Here is a 16,267-nt window from a genome sequence, read left to right as displayed (position 1 = left end):
TGCTAAGATTTTAGCTTGGAAGCCGATGCCCAAACTATTGGACAATAGTCTAAATAGTCGAATTACATCATTACTTAACAATCCCATATTATTCCAAAGTATGTTTTTTAGAAGTTTGGTGGATGACCTCACAGAATTCTTAAGAGCGCAAAATAACTAAATTGTGGACAAACTGATTGAACCTAATATCAAATGTAAAAGTCTACAACTTTGGTAAATATTATCTGTTAGAAGTAAATCTATACAATAATTGTATAAAAGCAGATAAACAACAGAACACTGCAGCTACACTCGCATGTCTCTGATGAAGACTTTAGGATCACACTCATTAACTTTCTCTCCTTGAATAAGATGTTTTGAGTCAGTTTGTTGAAGAAATGAAATGTTATGCAGCAGTAGAAGTGTCCTAAATCTGCAACATTTTTCCCTGTTAAGAGGAGAGGGAGCAGGGGACTAGTATAAGGGTGAGTGAGCAGGGGACTGAAATAATTGTCTCCCCCTGAATCCAAAGTTACACCCTTGTATTAAACTAGACACTTGTTTGAAGTATAGATAGAAATAAATCCCACCAACTTGACCGAGTGTGATCTTTCCTGAACAGTTTTAGAACAATCTTGAGCTTTATCAGAACTAGTATCAGACCACAGGACACTTCAAAAAAAAAAGAAAGTTACTATTATATATATATTATATCATTTTGATTTGTAAAGTACAGCCTTTGATCTTGAACATGTATTTTGTTTCTGTTTCTTATTGTGGTATTCAAATATGTATCAAGCCTGTTCCCCTCCTTCAGCCTTAATCATTTACATGTGAGTTTTAGCCCATTTTGATATGTTTCACTATCATCCTCCAAATAGCATCAATCAGATTCAGACAGAATATTTGCCTGTTTTCAATCAAGTATAATCCACTTGTAAATTCTACTTCAATTTGCCTGCCTCTAATGATGAGAGGAAAAATGTGACGACACGTTCTTGTTTATTTGTAATTAAACTGTCCATAGACACCTCAAAATCATTGCTATTATTTTTATTTTGTGAACCAAATATAGTTTTACAGTTTGAGTACTACAGCAGTGTTTGAGCAAGTCAGAAAATGTCACGTATTAACATAAATTTACTCTAAACTAAAAATCTAATTCTAGATTCGGTTTTGTCTTCCCAGTATACATGGTCATCTACTTCTCATGAAATGCATGTCCTCTTATCAGCTGTGCCTGTAGGTGTCATGTGACTGGGCTGGTTGCTGTTGGAGACGCAGGCTTTACTTTCACTTTCCATTCTGCCGCTCCTAACGCAGAATGAAACCCAAGGAAATGGTGTGAGGGAGGGGCCGGCCCTTTAAAGCCTCTCACCCCTGCCCCTGTGTCCAGAGACCACAAGACAACGCCAGCACTCAACGCAAGCACTTAACACTCTTTTACAACAGGTAAGACCGGGATTTAAAACTCCATAAGAATGCTAATGGTTTTGTCAGAGTGTGTAAACATCTGCTTCCTTCCTGCTTTGAATGTGTACATGTATTTGAATGTATGCGTGACTTGTTTTTTACTGTCAAAGCCTTTGGAATAACAAGCAAGAAAAAGTACTGAAAATATATATTGATTTGTCCATTTGTAAAGCATCATCATCGTAGCTATCGTTTTCACAGAAGTGGAAACTTAACAAGCAATACAGTGTTGCCTTTACGATTCCTTTATTATCTTTACTCAAATGAATCATCTTTTAAACAATATTTTTAATAAAAACAAATAAGTACTATTTTGGAATTTGACTCAGAAATTAAATTCAAATGTGTAATCTTTCTAGGGTACATTTATACAATAATATCAGTAGTGCTTATTGCTTTTACTTAAACCGAACTGTGGCATTTTAGCCTGCTGAAAAGTACTCTTTACTGCAAACCAGGCCTGGGTCATGAATCATGATCTACTGCCATTTACTTTTGGGGCAATATGAAATTTTGAATATTGTGATATATTTGCATACACTACAGCTGATCAAAGGGAGGCAGACAGAGACTGCAACTAACTGCGAATGCCAACATCTAGATACACACCAACTCTGGAAGCTCTGCAGAGTCTAAAAACACTAATGAGGAGCTGAAGCAGAAATATTATATATTATAGCTGTATTTGGTCTAGCGTCTAGTTACAGTATATCGTGAATTATGGAATAAATTAATCTTAAATGATAAAAATGTCAAGCCATAATGCCCATTTCTACTGCAAATTTTGAAAGCTTCTACTGTCATGACCTAAATAACAAACATTGTGACGTGATCAAGACCTAACATTCCAAGTCTTATGAAAGGTGTGATTGCTCAGTCAGGCTTACATCACATGTCTGTTGTTCTCCGCTTCATGTTTTATGTTGTCCTCCCCGCCCATGGCCTAGATGGATTGTTCCACAGTATGGCTTTAAACTCTTTTATTTAATTCTTGTGTTTTATAAAAAACAAAAAACAAAAGACATAATAATAATAATAATAGACCAGTGCCATCATTCACTTGTCTCTAGAGATAGATATGTTCAATGCCATACTGTGGAACATTCCAGGCAAACCAATAACATCTGCATAGAGACAATTGGGAACTTCCGCCACCATGTTCCATAGTGTATCTTTAAATAGCTGAGGAAGTCACATAATACTGGGGGCTAGTTCTCTTTTTATTTCATTAACTGATTAAATGTACAATGTTATTACAATGTTATTACAATGTTATTACAATGGAGACATTTCAAAGATACCACTGTATTATATAATATTCACCTTTGCCTTTCTCCAGTGCATTGGACAGCGTTTGGACAGTCATGGAGGAGGACTTGGTGCAAATGGTGAGGCAGTATCCTGGTGGCCTCCCTGTGAAAACGCTGAGCCAGAGCTTCCAGCAGACCTACCGCCGCAACCTGTGCGTGGCGGATCTGGGCTACGACTCCATAGCCAGCCTTGTGGACAGCCTGGACGAAGAGCTGGTCGTTGAAGCCGGCAAAGTATTCCACCGGGAGTCCACCGGGAAAAGCCTTGTGAAGCCGCCAAACACAGCATCAGCGACATCCAAGGAAAAGAAAATGGATATGAGGGAAGTTATCGACAACATTCAAACCATGATGAAAGAGCACCCAAAGGGATGTCGGCTGAAGACTTTGAGCTCTGTATATACTCATAAGTACAAGAAAGACATGCCTTTAACACAGCTTGGTTTCACAACTTTAGAAGAGCTGGTGGACTCTCTAAGCGAGCATCTCTTTGTAAAAGGAAAGCGGGTGATCCATGTCATGTACAAGATGCAACAAGAATCCTCAAACTCTCCAGAGCCCAGTATGACTGCCACAGCCCAGCCCTCTGCCAGCTCCACACCGGCCGGTTTGCCCAAATCTATGTTCTCCTTCCTGGGCCCTCCAATGTATACCACGGGCCCTGTGTTCGGCACACCCAGTCTGCCCACGGCTGTACCCAGCACAACACCCAGGCAGGCAGAAAAGCTGACTCAGGATCAGCTCTTAAAGCGGGTCATGGAGGTGAGCCAGACATACCAGTTATTACTCATTGGAATTAGGGTGGTAAAACAATCAGACAGTGAATACTAAAGCTAGAGAGATACTCATTTGAGTAAGTACAAAATATTACAACAAAATGTGACCTTTCCTGAACAATTTTAGAACAATCTTGAGCTTTATCATAACTCACGGCTCAGGCCGCAGCTTCAAATTTGGCTCTCGACTGCGTGTCCTCAGTTCCCCATTTAAAAAATAAATATAAATACATATTTTATGAAAATCTGTAGCGTATTGGGCCTCCTCCGTATTATAACAACACTAGATAATGCAGTGTTTCCCCGAGGATTTCAGAAGGGCGTAGTAGGATTTAAAAAAAGGGCAAACTTCCCTACAAAAAGGGCACATTCGGGGACATCCGGTTCCTAAGGTCTGTTTTAACTGTTAAGAGCAGTCCAGGGCTCAAATGAAGGATTTTCTCTTGTATAGCAGTGCTGCTAAATAATCCGTAATTTGTTTCAAATTTGTATAGCAATCTGATAAGTTGCAGAGCAGAACACACTGTGCTTTTGTGAAACACTTTGTGACTTCTGTCTGTGAAAGGTGCTATACAAATAAAATTGACTTACTTACTTACAAATATGACTAACAATCAATATTTTCCATTGATGTAACAAGATTATTTATTTCAAATGTATTTGTAAATATTCTTTTTTTTTTTTTAAAAAACTCTTAACAAATTAACTTTTAAACACTTAAAACAGAAAACTTGCAAATAAAGTAGGGAGTGTCAACAGAGCCGTGGCGTGCGGCCGAAACTGCTGCGCTATTTGACCGCGCCATTTTAGACCGCGCCGGGTTAGGGTCAGGGTTAGGGTCAGAGTCAGGGTTAGGGTCAGGGTTAGGGTCAGGGTTAGGATTAGGGTTAGGGTTAGGGTTAGGGTTAGTGTCAGAGTCAGGGTCAGGGTTAGGGTCAGGGTTAGGATTAGGGTTAGGGTTAGTGTCAGAGTCAGGGTCAGGGTTAGGGTCAGGGTTAGGGTCAGAGTCAGGGTCAGGGTTAGGGTCAGGGTTAGGATTAGGGTTAGGGTTAAGGTTAGCCATGAGGCTATATGGCAGTGCCGCGGTTCCTGAAACTGCTGGGGCATTTGACCGCGCCGCGGCTCTGCAGCCACGGCCAATAAAATTAGTTTTTGATCAAATTAATCAACACTAAGTCAGATGGTCTTATTTACAACTTTCTTCCATATCATCATCCATCAGATGACTTTTTGCATGAGTCTCATTTACATATTAATTGTCTTTACACTCACAAGTTACATATCACCACCAGACTCGTCATGACGATGAGCTGTTTTTATCAAAATGACTTAAGATAAGATAAGCCTTTATTTGTCCCACAATGGGGAAATCCCAGTGTTGCAACACAAAGTAGTCATAGAAGTAAACAATGAAAAATAAAAAAAACTTATAAAAAACATTCTTATAGAAAAAAACTCTTATAAAAAAACCATAACAATAGTGACACTCTTATTATTATTATTATTATTACTCTCTTACAGCTGTTATATGGACAGAGAATATTGAAAAAACAATATTGCACATGAATATGAAGATCAGTGACACATGTTCAGGGCTAACAGTGTTAGTCTGACAGCAGCAGAAGGAAAGACCTGCGAAACCTTTCCTTCACACAGCGAGGGTGGATCAGTCTGTCACTGAAGCTGCTCTCCAGAGTGGACATAGTGTCCTGCAGGGGGTGGGACTCATGGTCAAGCATAGACGTGAGTTTAGTCAAGACCCTTCTGTCCCCCACCTCCTGCACCGAGTCCAGAGCACAGCCCAGGACGGAGCTGGACTTCTTGATGACTTTGTCCAGCTTCCTCCTCTCCCTCTCTGTGATGCTGCTGCTCCAGCAGACCACACCGTACAGGAGGGCTGATGCCACCACAGAGTCATAGAAGGTCTTCAGGAGTGGCCCTGTCACTCCAAAAGACCTGAGTCTCCTCAGGAGGTAGAGCCGACTCTGGCTCTTCCTGTACAGTCTGTGTTGTGAGTCCAGTCCAGTTTGTGGTTCAGATGAACACCCAGGTACTTGTATGAGTCCACTCTCTCAATGTCCCTTCGACTTCTCTTACTTTGATTGATTCAGGATAAGGGGCTTATTGGCCCGCTATGCTAAATAGGGCTGGTGGGAAACACTGTAATGATACAAGGCAAATCATACTCTACAGTAATAATCTATATATTAGCTTTAACTTAGCTTATAGCATATAAGGGCTATTGACTTTTATTAATTTACCAGCTTTACATTTAACTCCAGTCCCTGGTTAGGCCTTTCTACTCAAATACAAAAGATGAGCATATTTTTACCTTGCTGTGGTTTGGATAAATAAATGTACCAAATAGTTAAAGAGAAAAACAGATTTTAAAAAAAAGAAGATTTATTGTGCTTTTATCTGGAACTTAAACTACATTATTACTTTTTGTAAAATGCTTTGTTAATCCATTGTTTGTCCATTGACTTCCTCTTCAAAACTTCATTTTTCATATTTTTGTATTTGAAAAATGTTGTAACATGTCCCCTTTAACCTTCCCCGTGTTGCAGGTCATGAGGAAGTACAACCTTGATAACCCACCAATGGGCAAGCTTCAAAGCTGCTATTTGGAACACTTTGGAACGGAGCTTCCCTTTGGCCAATATCTGTCCCTGTATGACAACTTGGAGGCATCAGCGATGTCCCCAACAACCCCGGTAATGCAACACTCGGATGCCAACCGCCATAAGACAACAACAACAACAACAACAACCCCTAGCAACCCTTGGAAACAGAAAGCGCCACAAGAAAAACCAGATGACACAGTCAGACATGCAGCCCATCAGCCAGGTGTGTTTAACATACATGAGACAGTATATCCATCACAAACGGTATACTTTCTCCTAAACTTTGCTTCTATGTTCCATATTTACATTAAAGTGCCTATATTATGCTCATTTTGTTGTTATGTTATAATGCCCAGGTCACTATTAGGTGCACTCTGGAAACCAAGCGCCGTCTGGTTCAGACCCAAACCTCTGACATGAAGCTTAAGTACAAAGCCCCCGTTTGTTAAAGCTGAGTGGGCTTTAAGAAATTGTTTCAAATGGACTGGGAGTTTGCCTCTTTCCTTCGCATCCTCTCACTATTGTCCTCTCTCGCGCGTCCCCTTTCTCTCTCTCTGTCCCCTCTCTCTGTCCCCTCTCGCTCTCTATCCTCTCTCTCTCTCCTCTCTCTCACGCGTCCCCTCTCTCTCTCACGCGTCCCCTCTCTCTCTCTCGCGCGTCCCCTCTCTCTCTCTCGCGCGTCCCCTCTCGTGCGTCCCCTCTCTCTCTCGCGCGTCCCCTCTCTCTCTCTCTCGCGCGTCCCCTCTCTTTCTCTCGCGCGCATCCCCTCTCTCTCTCACGCGTCCCCTCTCTCTCTCTCGCGTGTCCCCTCTCTCTCTCTCGCGCGTCCCCTCTCTCTCTCTCGCGCGTCCCCTCTCGTGCGTCCCCTCTCTCTCTCGCGCGTCCCCTCTCTCTCTCTCTCGCGCGTCCCCTCTCTTTCTCTCGCGCGCATCCCCTCTCTCTCTCGCGCGTCCCCTCTCTCTCTCGCGCGTCCCCTCTCGCGCGTCCCCTCTCGCGCGTCCCCTCTCGCGCGTCCCCTCTCTCATGTCCATTGGCCAGCAGGGGCGCAATTAATGCCTTCACTTCCTCTTCCTCTTTTATTATGATGGGACATTTCCTCTCGTGCCGCAGTATTAGCATTAGCGGCGGGTCTCTAGGCTTTATTCTTTAGGCTTTATTCTTTAGCCGTTAGACTTTATTCTTTAGACTATATTCTTTCTGCCACAACTCGGGTATTTTTGACCCCTTGAACATCAATGAAAAGTCACGGGTCATTGAGGCTCTCTCTTTTTCTCCCTGCTCAGGTCTGCGTTCAGCACAATCTTGCAATTTGTCAAAAGGACAAACTACTATTTGATTCGCAAACTACGCAATCCTCAACGGTGAATTACTGAGCGTTATTTGGCAGAAAACATGGACGTGCGGGAAGGCGGTCGTGCGGGAAGGCGGTCTCGCAGGTGGCGAGAGCCATCATCGCCGCTACCGCTACATTTGACATGATTTGTTTATTCAATAGGAGATTATGACACTTTTTGATAAAGGCAAAATCCTGTTTTCAGGTTTTACTGGATAAATTATACAATATATACGGAAATTATAGTATAAATATAAAAAAAAATTACAAAATGTGTAGCTATATTACAATTTTAAAGGCGCAATGGACGATTCTTCGGCGATTTGAGAACGCAGGCGGAAGTGCGCATGCGCACTCCCCCGTGCGGACTGATACAACACACACGTGCGTATGTTTATTAGTGCAACGGAGCGCATTGCATCTCTCGTCTCCCGTAGATTTCTGTCCACTTCTGCGTCAGCTCGAACTGTCTTTCTCCGTCTTCATTTTGCCCCGTACACTGAGGGAACTATATTATGATAGATCCATGCGCTTAGGCACGCGGAAACGTGGGGACGAGCCTGACGCGGCTGCAGGTGAGCGGTAGGTGCGTTTTATGATTGATACGTGGCAGGACAAATGATTTATCCACGCCACGAGGAAATATGATTAAAAAATTGCTGAAAAAAATTGTCCATTCAGGCTAGAAATAATTATTTTTTTAAGTAAATTTACTATTTCTACCCTGGAAATACACAATCACCTTCACTCTGGATTTTTGAACATTCTGATGGTGTGGCATTTTAAGGGTTTATAATATAAAATACAAAAACACTATTCAACTCTAAATGGTTGTTGCACTTTTATTCATTTTGACATATTTCTGTATCATTCAGTTGCATTGAAAAGTCTTCAAGAACCAACCGTGAAAGCGTCCTCATCAAGCCTCCTCTCTGACAACGACTTCCCTGCGCTGGGAGCAAAAGTACCCAAAGAGCAGAACGCCGGGGTGAATGCGAGCGCACCAAAAGCCAAGAGTAGCAGCATGTTCACAGAGGGCTACCACAGGCAGCTGAGGGAGGTGCACGGGGCCAACATGAGGGCGGTGGAGGCCATGGAGCAGGACACAGGAGGAGGAGGAGGAAGGAGCTGGAACAAGAGGCTGGACCCGGAGAATGTCCATGACCTCATGAAAGGTGTGATACGAGACATTGCCACAGAGGGAGAGCTCGTCACCAAAGAAAGGGTGAGCTATGCCAATGTCACGTACAGATATTTTACTTTTTCCAATTGTCTTTCTTTTAATAAAACACAAGACATAAAGAGCAAAAAAAAACAAAAATGAAAACCATCAGCATGAAAAACGAAGCTGTGCAAATAGCAATTATATATTGACGTCTGGGACGAGAGACTCTGGCTGGGGATCTGTCTCGGCAATCTGCCCAGCCGGTTCGGGACCCCCCCTCTTAGAAGACTGAATGCTGAAAGAAAGCATATTCCAAGGGGAGGGAGAGTCAAACGGTGCCTGAGGCGTTAGGCTGGTATAAGAAGGCTTCTGGGTAATAGAGGTGTGGTCCGAAGACAGAGGTGGAGGCGTCCTGCTCACGAACTTCAGTTGACAGGAGATTTTCCCAATGAAAATGTTAAATTTTTTGTTTGAAATTGGCAACAGTTATCCATTTTCAAATTATCTTTCAGTCCAGTTCTTGATAGTCTGCTCCATCTCTGTCATCCATTTTCTTATTACTTTTTGCGGTAGCCAAAAATACATTTCCAGGTATCCAACATCCATCATCAGTATCCATCAGTATCAGTATCCATCAGTATCCATCATTTGTTGTGCTTCGTTCATCTCAGTCCAGGGCGGACCAAAAACACATGTTTGTGATGAGCAGACCGTATTTCCCTGTGAATAATGTGCACTTTGACATTGTTATAAAACAGAGTGAAACATGTTTCCAACTGAATTCTCTCATGAGTGTTCTTTATCCTTTGGGATCTGCTTAAATGTTACCATTCTTCAGCAATTAATGTACATATATTTTAATCTTTTTTTTTTTTAAGTCACTCTTCATATATTTATACCCAGGTGATTTCCAGAACGTGCCAGCTGCTGCAGATCTCTTCTTTGGAATCGGCCCGAATCAAACCGTGGCAAATCCAGGCACTCAAAGACCTGCAGTACACCATCAGAGAGGTCAACATGTACCTAGAGGTGAGGTTGATATTTGCGTTTCTTTTTACATGAATCCTAAATTCACCTTTCCAAATGGCGGTCCAGGCCACAGAGACGGTGTCGTGCGTATGTACGCTGTATGAGCTGAGCCAGGCGCTGGCGGCGCTCAAAAACAAGAAGCATTACGAGGAGCTGAGCCTGGGCCCGCTGTGCAAACTGCCCCTGGTGCATCGCATGTTCAAGATCGACAGCAACACCAAAGATGACGATGTCCCCCAGATCGAAACTGTGGACATACTGAAGGTCAGGCACACGCTTCACAATCCTGTCACTTTGATCCAGTTTTATTGTTATGATACTAAATATGTGACTAGATGTTTTGTCAACTAATAAAAGGTGATGATAAAATCCAAGCACCAAATAAACTGGTTTGGTATAGAAATTTGTGATCATAAAACAAAAATCAAAATACAAATTTGGTCCTTTGCTCATATGGATGACAAGTCATGAAGCAGAGCAGCAAGATTTGAATTGGGAAAATGTAATGTACAATGTAGTGAGAGTGCGTTTATATGACTTAAATTACATAAAATACTACAAATCAGCCACTAGCAAACCAAACAAATTTACTTGGAGGGTGAAGCTAACTGCTCTGCCTGAAGCCCTGTTACACAAGTCAGATTTTAATTAATAACTTAATTTAATTCATACTGACCATAAAAGACTGATTTATGTGAAACTACATCAGCTGATTCGTGCTTTTAAACAAGTCCAACGGATTGATCACAACCGCCTGACGTTAACGTTTGCATCACCATGGTAACGTATGCAGTTTTCCCCAGTTTGATCACTGCAAAGTATCAATTTATAACATGACGCTATAGATGTCTAATAGGTGGAAGAGAAATTAAAAATCTGCTTTGAAGAATGTAGTACCGGTAAATGTATAAAACTAAAACACGTCATAATTTTCTAATATTGTATGTATTTTTCTTTTTTTTAGCAACTTCGCAATTTTCGAAGGATGAATACCAAAATAATAAAAATCGACCTGGCAGATTTCATGAAATACCTGGCTGATCAGTACAAGTGTGACTCTCCATATGAGCTGGGCATCCGCATCCACAGTGTGGGCCTTCCTATTTCAGTATGTATCCATCTGTAGCTCTAATGTGCAAAAGTGCTGGTCTTGGTCTTGTATACACTCATGCACAAAGAATGTGCTAATGCTTCTTCAGAATGTAATCACAACCATTATATTGCAATATCTGTGGTGTCACAATAATGTCACAGACTCTCAGAAGATCTTAAATGGCAAGATCCTGTGTCTGAATACAATTTTGTACAATCAGCACACTCAAACATGAACTACATGGACCATATACCCCTTCTCAGTGCAGCTAACATGAAGAAATTGCAGGAGTGTTCCATCATAGAAAAAGATTGAATGGAGTGGATGGTTAGAGTCAAAGTGTGTAGGTTTTCTGTAAACTTCTATCTGGAGTTTCCCATCCTCTCCTCCAATAGTGGAACAATCAAGAAAGACAAAGCGGTTCTCCTTAGCATCTTCTCTTATAAACCTGATACTCGGGACCACCGCATTGATCTGCTCCAAGAACGCTTCTAGCTCTTGTGCGTTAATGTTTCACATTTAACACGAAAAGTGCATGGGATCAACGCGGGAAGGAAACGACTGCACACAAATTCTTTAGAGCCGTCCGAAGCGTTTAGAAGTTTAAAACTAAGACTCAAAAAGAGGAGGGAGGAGACAAGCGCGAAGGGAACCAGGACATAAGCGCACAGAGAGACCGAGGAGGGAGCGCATATTGTGCAAGAGGCCAAACCATGACTCGTTCTAAACCCACTGTAAAATGTGTGTGGGGCACAGAAGCAGGCTGACCCACTCCTCCAGTGCTCTCTTGTATTTAGAGATTAACCATGTGTTTGCACTGCTTAATGAACTCGCGTCTTGTGCGCCCCCCTGGCACGCCTCTGCGTCCCCCCCAAACGTACGCGCTCCCCACTTTTAGAAGCTCTGCTTTAGCACCTTTGAGCTTAAGCCTGTTTTGTCGATGAATGATATTCAAATTAACTTTCTTGTAAACTTTCTCTGGTGTAACTTGCTCACTAAGTGTCCACTCCACATCAACGCTGTGCCTGTGTTTCATTTATACACAATTTCTTATTTAATTTAATATGATCGTGATTATGATTTACAGTTATTTTTGTTTTGTTTTTTCTTGAAATGATCCAATAACACTAAGAATTGAAGTTATTGAATTGTGAATTAATCTTCTTGACCGGTGTTGTGGTGGTGCTTTCAGACTCTGTCAAAGGTGTCTCGCTGTGAGCATGTCCTACTGGAGAAGGCCCGGGAGCAGATCCAGAAGGAGCTGGAGGATGAGGCTTTGGAGCGGCTGAGGAAAGTAAAGAGGAGTGTGTTGGACACATTCCCGGCTCCTGCAGCCGGAGCCAATGCAGAGCTGAGGAAGAAGTTTGCCAGCCTGACCGCAGCAGAGGTGGTGCTCGCCGTCTTTAAACAAGCAGAGGGAGTGTTCAGCCCCAAGATGACCAAGGCAAGTCGCAAGGGTTTGAAAGTGCTGAGAACTAATAGTTTATCGACCACAGCTCTTTTAATTCAGAGCACATCTGAATACTTGTTTATGACTCCTGACCAGTAATGTCTGTTTTGACATGAACAGACCATGCAGAGACAAAGAGAGACAAAAAAGCAAGCCAATAGATGGCAAAAGCTTATCTATTGTTAATTAAATATTTCTACCTATAATTCAACTGAAGTGCATTTGCATTATAGTTCTATCCACTTTGCTCTAAGGCACAGTACCTCATTGTGCTCTTCAACATTAAATACAAATTCGTAGACGAACTAATAACAAAAGCAAAACTAACAACACGTCATGCTTTCCCTGTCCTATCAGTACAAATTCAACCAAATAATTCATCATTGTTTCAGCATCTTTATCACACATACTGTAATGCAATTCTGAGAGGCAATGGCCTTGAGTGGAAGGACTTTATTTTTTTTCCATTGGGAGCATTTGTGAGGACACACAAATGTTTATATTACATTATGACATTGTATTTGATGAATGTGATGTTGTGTTCAGCATGTGCAGGCTTTCCTGCTACAGGTCTCTGGGGACCGTCTGGCCACAGCTCTGTTCCAGTTGTCCATCTGTGGAGGCTCTTTGGCAGCACCGCAGGACCTGGTGCTTAAGGACAAGAGCGCCAAAGCCCAAGAGCAGGCCAAACCTGAGGAGAAGGCCTCTACTCCAAGGCCCAGTGAAGGTAGACCAGCCTATTATTCTGTAGTGGAGTGGATATAGGGTAGGGACATAGACAATCTGTATTAAATCCATCTTGCCATCTTGCTGTGTAATAGACTCAACTATCATAAAGTAAAATGATTGTGCACATACACAAGTTAATTAGCTTATTTATGTTTCCTGTGTAGACTCTAATTCAGCACAGTTTCGTGATGAGAGTTGTTTTTCAGGTGTGGTGCAGCAGTTTGTGAAGGACAATCTGTCCTCTCAGACCTCTGCCATCACTCTGTCCCACATGGCTGCACTGGAGAAGAAACTCACCAAGCACTTCCACCTCCCAAACTTCCTATCTTTGGAGATGGGCTCCTTCTTAGACTTCCTTGTGAAACACGTGCAGGTGAGTCAGATGGGAGAAACATGTATATAATACTGTGTCTGTGAAGCAGCTGCTTAATGTGGTGTCCTCTGCAGCTTCTCCAGGAGTGCCTTGGCTCAGCTCTGTTCCTCAGCAGCAGCAGTGCAGCGCAGCTGGGGGACGGTGGTTTCAAGCCCACCCGTCAGGACGTGTTTGAGTTCATCAAACAGTGTGGAGACCTGAACCACACAGACCCAGAGCAGGTATGGCTTCTCACAGCTAGCTCAATTCTTGTTTTGTGTTGTTGGAATCTAAACCAGTCTCCAATCTCTCCTGGCACAGCTCTCGTTCATAGAGGCGGCTCTCTGCTCTCAATACAAGCTGAGGGACAGCAGGGACCTGGGCTTTGGGGCTCTGCACAGACTGGCCGCTCTGGTCCAGCAGCAGAAGCAGCTGTCCGGAGGAGGACTGAGCCCTGTCTACTACGAGGTGGCGCTGTTGGCTAAACATAACTCATGGTGGGCTTGCTCGCTCTGCATAATATGTATGAAAGCTCAAGTACAGGAAGTTATTAGTGTTATTGCTTCTTTCCTGCTGTGTGGCAGTATGGTGGCGTAGAGACACTCAATGACAACTGGTTTGCAAATCCAATGACACTAGACAGTCTAAGGTGCAGTGAGCAGGGTGTGAACAGAAATTGCTTTCTGCAGGCACAGCTCTTCCAATAGTGGTTTTCAGACAGTAGGAACCTTTGGCAGTTCTTGATACTTTTCACACAAAGTAGGAACTATGGAATAGCTTCTCTGGGGCTGGTACTTTCCAGACAGAACAGGAAGTATGCACAGGATGGACCGTATTTTCCGGACTATAAGTCTTATTTTAAGTGTTATTTTCACACTTGCAACTGCATTTCATTTTTTTTTTTTTTTTTAAATCCGGAAAATACGGTACATACTTCATTCATTTAATTAATTCTCAAACATAGACAAACTTAACAGATCCACAAGAGAAATGACTAAATACATTTTATAATTACTATTCTGAATAACTAAGGTAGGTGGTAATTGAGTTTAGTTGTCCATGTATCGTATTTTTCTTTTTTAATGCATCACAGTTTTATCACAGTGCTCAATGGAAGTAGGATGAAGGGGAGAAAAGCCAGTTAGACCAATTTTCAGCCACTGTCGCTGATGAACACGAGTAAGGGGGACTGGGTGGCTCTTCTGACTAAATATTGACTGGGGGATCGGAGCACTGAGTTCTTGGTACTGTTTTGTGTACCTATTAAATGTACTCAATGTGAAGAGTTCCTTATTAACTGACTAGTACTCACCAGACCCACATAACCCCAGTGTTGGAGCGTTGTTCCTGCGGTGGATTATTAGGTCAACAGCTCTGTGGTGCTGTTATGGTCACCGGCTTTGAACGTGCACTTGCGACCACATGCTCATGTGATAACAATAATAACGGTAAAAGGTTTGCATTGTGCTCCAGCCTCGGCATTGATTTCAATCCAACAAAAAGAATCCGGAGCGCCCCTGCACCTCCGCCAGCACCACCGCACTGCACGGTGTTTAATCTGAGCTCTTCTTGTACTTTTAATGCAATGGAAAAGCTGCAATTATGAAAAAGGAGAAGACACAAACATTATTCATAACTCGAAATTGTCATCACGTAAATGTGGCACGTGTATTCACAATAGCTGAAACTTCTTTATTCATAATTGGCTAATAACTGCACTAGGCCTGGGATATAAATAGAATTATTAAAACGAATTTGCATCTTCAATAAGATACGATAAGATAAGATAGTCCTTTATTGTCCACACATGGGGAAATTTCATTGTTACATCAGTAAATGGAGGGCACCTTTGCTGTGAGCGGACAACATCAACTGTTTTCACACTTCCCCCACGTGCGGCCGGCATTGTGAGTTTGAATCCCAGCTCTGAGGACCCTTAAGTAGTTTATTCTGTGAAAGTTACAAGTTTATTGTTCCTTCTCAGATGACCCAGAGTGCCGCTTTTGCCTCGCAAAGATTTTCACGAAGAGTCAACTGAACAATCTAGCATCTTTTTGACAAGAGCCGCATGTGCTTTGAGACTGAACACAACCTACCTACTTCTGGGTAGTTTTGCGTTAATTTTTTCCCCCGACTTGCTCTGGCGTTACGAGTTAAAAGCTAGTGAAATCCTGATCCGGAATCAACCAGCTGGAGCAGTTGCCATAACTCCTGTGCTATTATAATTATAATTGTAATTCAAATGTATTTATAAATAAATAAATAAATAAATAAATAAATATATATATATATATATATATATATATATATATATATATATATATAAACACATTTTAATTAAACCAATTTACAATAAACTAAAGATAAGATAAGATATTCCTTTATTGTCCCACATGGGGAAATTTCATTGGTGCAACGCAGGTAGATACAGAGGTAGATACAGAAGAACAGATCACTTATAGGAAGTCTGAAAAACACTTTCAGTAGAAGACTAAAGGCTCATAGGCATTATGCTTGATAAATAGCAGGCATATTAAGATATTATGAGCTTCCCTAAAGAGCAGCAGTGACAGTGACTTTGATTAAAAGCAATTAAAATTGTAGTCATCCAAAGTTTTATAAGTTTTATGTTTTGGCCATATTGCCCAGCCCTAAACTGTATAAGAAAATACAATGATCTAGCTCCAGATTTCTGTAAAGTTCAGGTATTAACCAGCAAAATACCCATATCTCTCTGTATTTCACTCCTGTGTGCTCTACAGTTCTGAAGAGTGTGAGTTGGTGGGGCGCCTGGGGGAGATGTCCAAGGACCAGGCCCTGTCTAGTCTACTGTCTTGCCCCCTGTTGGAGGACTTAGGCCAGTGGAGCCAATGGGACCTCGTGTTCAAACCTCTCTACGGGTCTTTGAAAGACTTTATTGAAAGAAATGCAGGTAATTCTGACATTTAGACTTA

The 16,267-nt window shown here is 42.0% G+C and overlaps 1 protein-coding gene across 1 annotated transcript in view; it reads left to right on the top strand.

Annotated features, from left to right (window-relative positions):
- Positions 1-2,794: 2,794 nt before the first annotated feature.
- Positions 2,795-16,267, top strand: part of LOC140369379 (uncharacterized) — a 48,849-nt gene continuing 35,376 nt past the window's right edge. The window contains exons 1-12 of the mRNA XM_072456707.1: positions 2,795-3,524; positions 6,106-6,340; positions 8,398-8,720; positions 9,564-9,689; positions 9,756-9,953; positions 10,654-10,797; positions 11,975-12,226; positions 12,779-12,959; positions 13,168-13,334; positions 13,409-13,555; positions 13,635-13,810; positions 16,076-16,245. Of these exons, the coding sequence (XP_072312808.1) occupies positions 2,817-3,524; positions 6,106-6,340; positions 8,398-8,720; positions 9,564-9,689; positions 9,756-9,953; positions 10,654-10,797; positions 11,975-12,226; positions 12,779-12,959; positions 13,168-13,334; positions 13,409-13,555; positions 13,635-13,810; positions 16,076-16,245 (2,827 nt within the window). The 5' untranslated portion in view covers positions 2,795-2,816. The remainder of the gene's footprint in view (positions 3,525-6,105; positions 6,341-8,397; positions 8,721-9,563; positions 9,690-9,755; positions 9,954-10,653; positions 10,798-11,974; positions 12,227-12,778; positions 12,960-13,167; positions 13,335-13,408; positions 13,556-13,634; positions 13,811-16,075; positions 16,246-16,267) is intronic.

This window comes from Eucyclogobius newberryi, unplaced genomic scaffold (genome assembly GCF_026437365.1).
Source record: "Eucyclogobius newberryi isolate DKJ021-1_F unplaced genomic scaffold, fEucNew1.0.hap1 SCAF_20, whole genome shotgun sequence".
In the NCBI taxonomy this organism is placed as follows: domain Eukaryota; kingdom Metazoa; phylum Chordata; class Actinopteri; order Gobiiformes; family Gobiidae; genus Eucyclogobius; species Eucyclogobius newberryi.
This window is presented reverse-complemented; position numbering and strand designations above follow the sequence as displayed.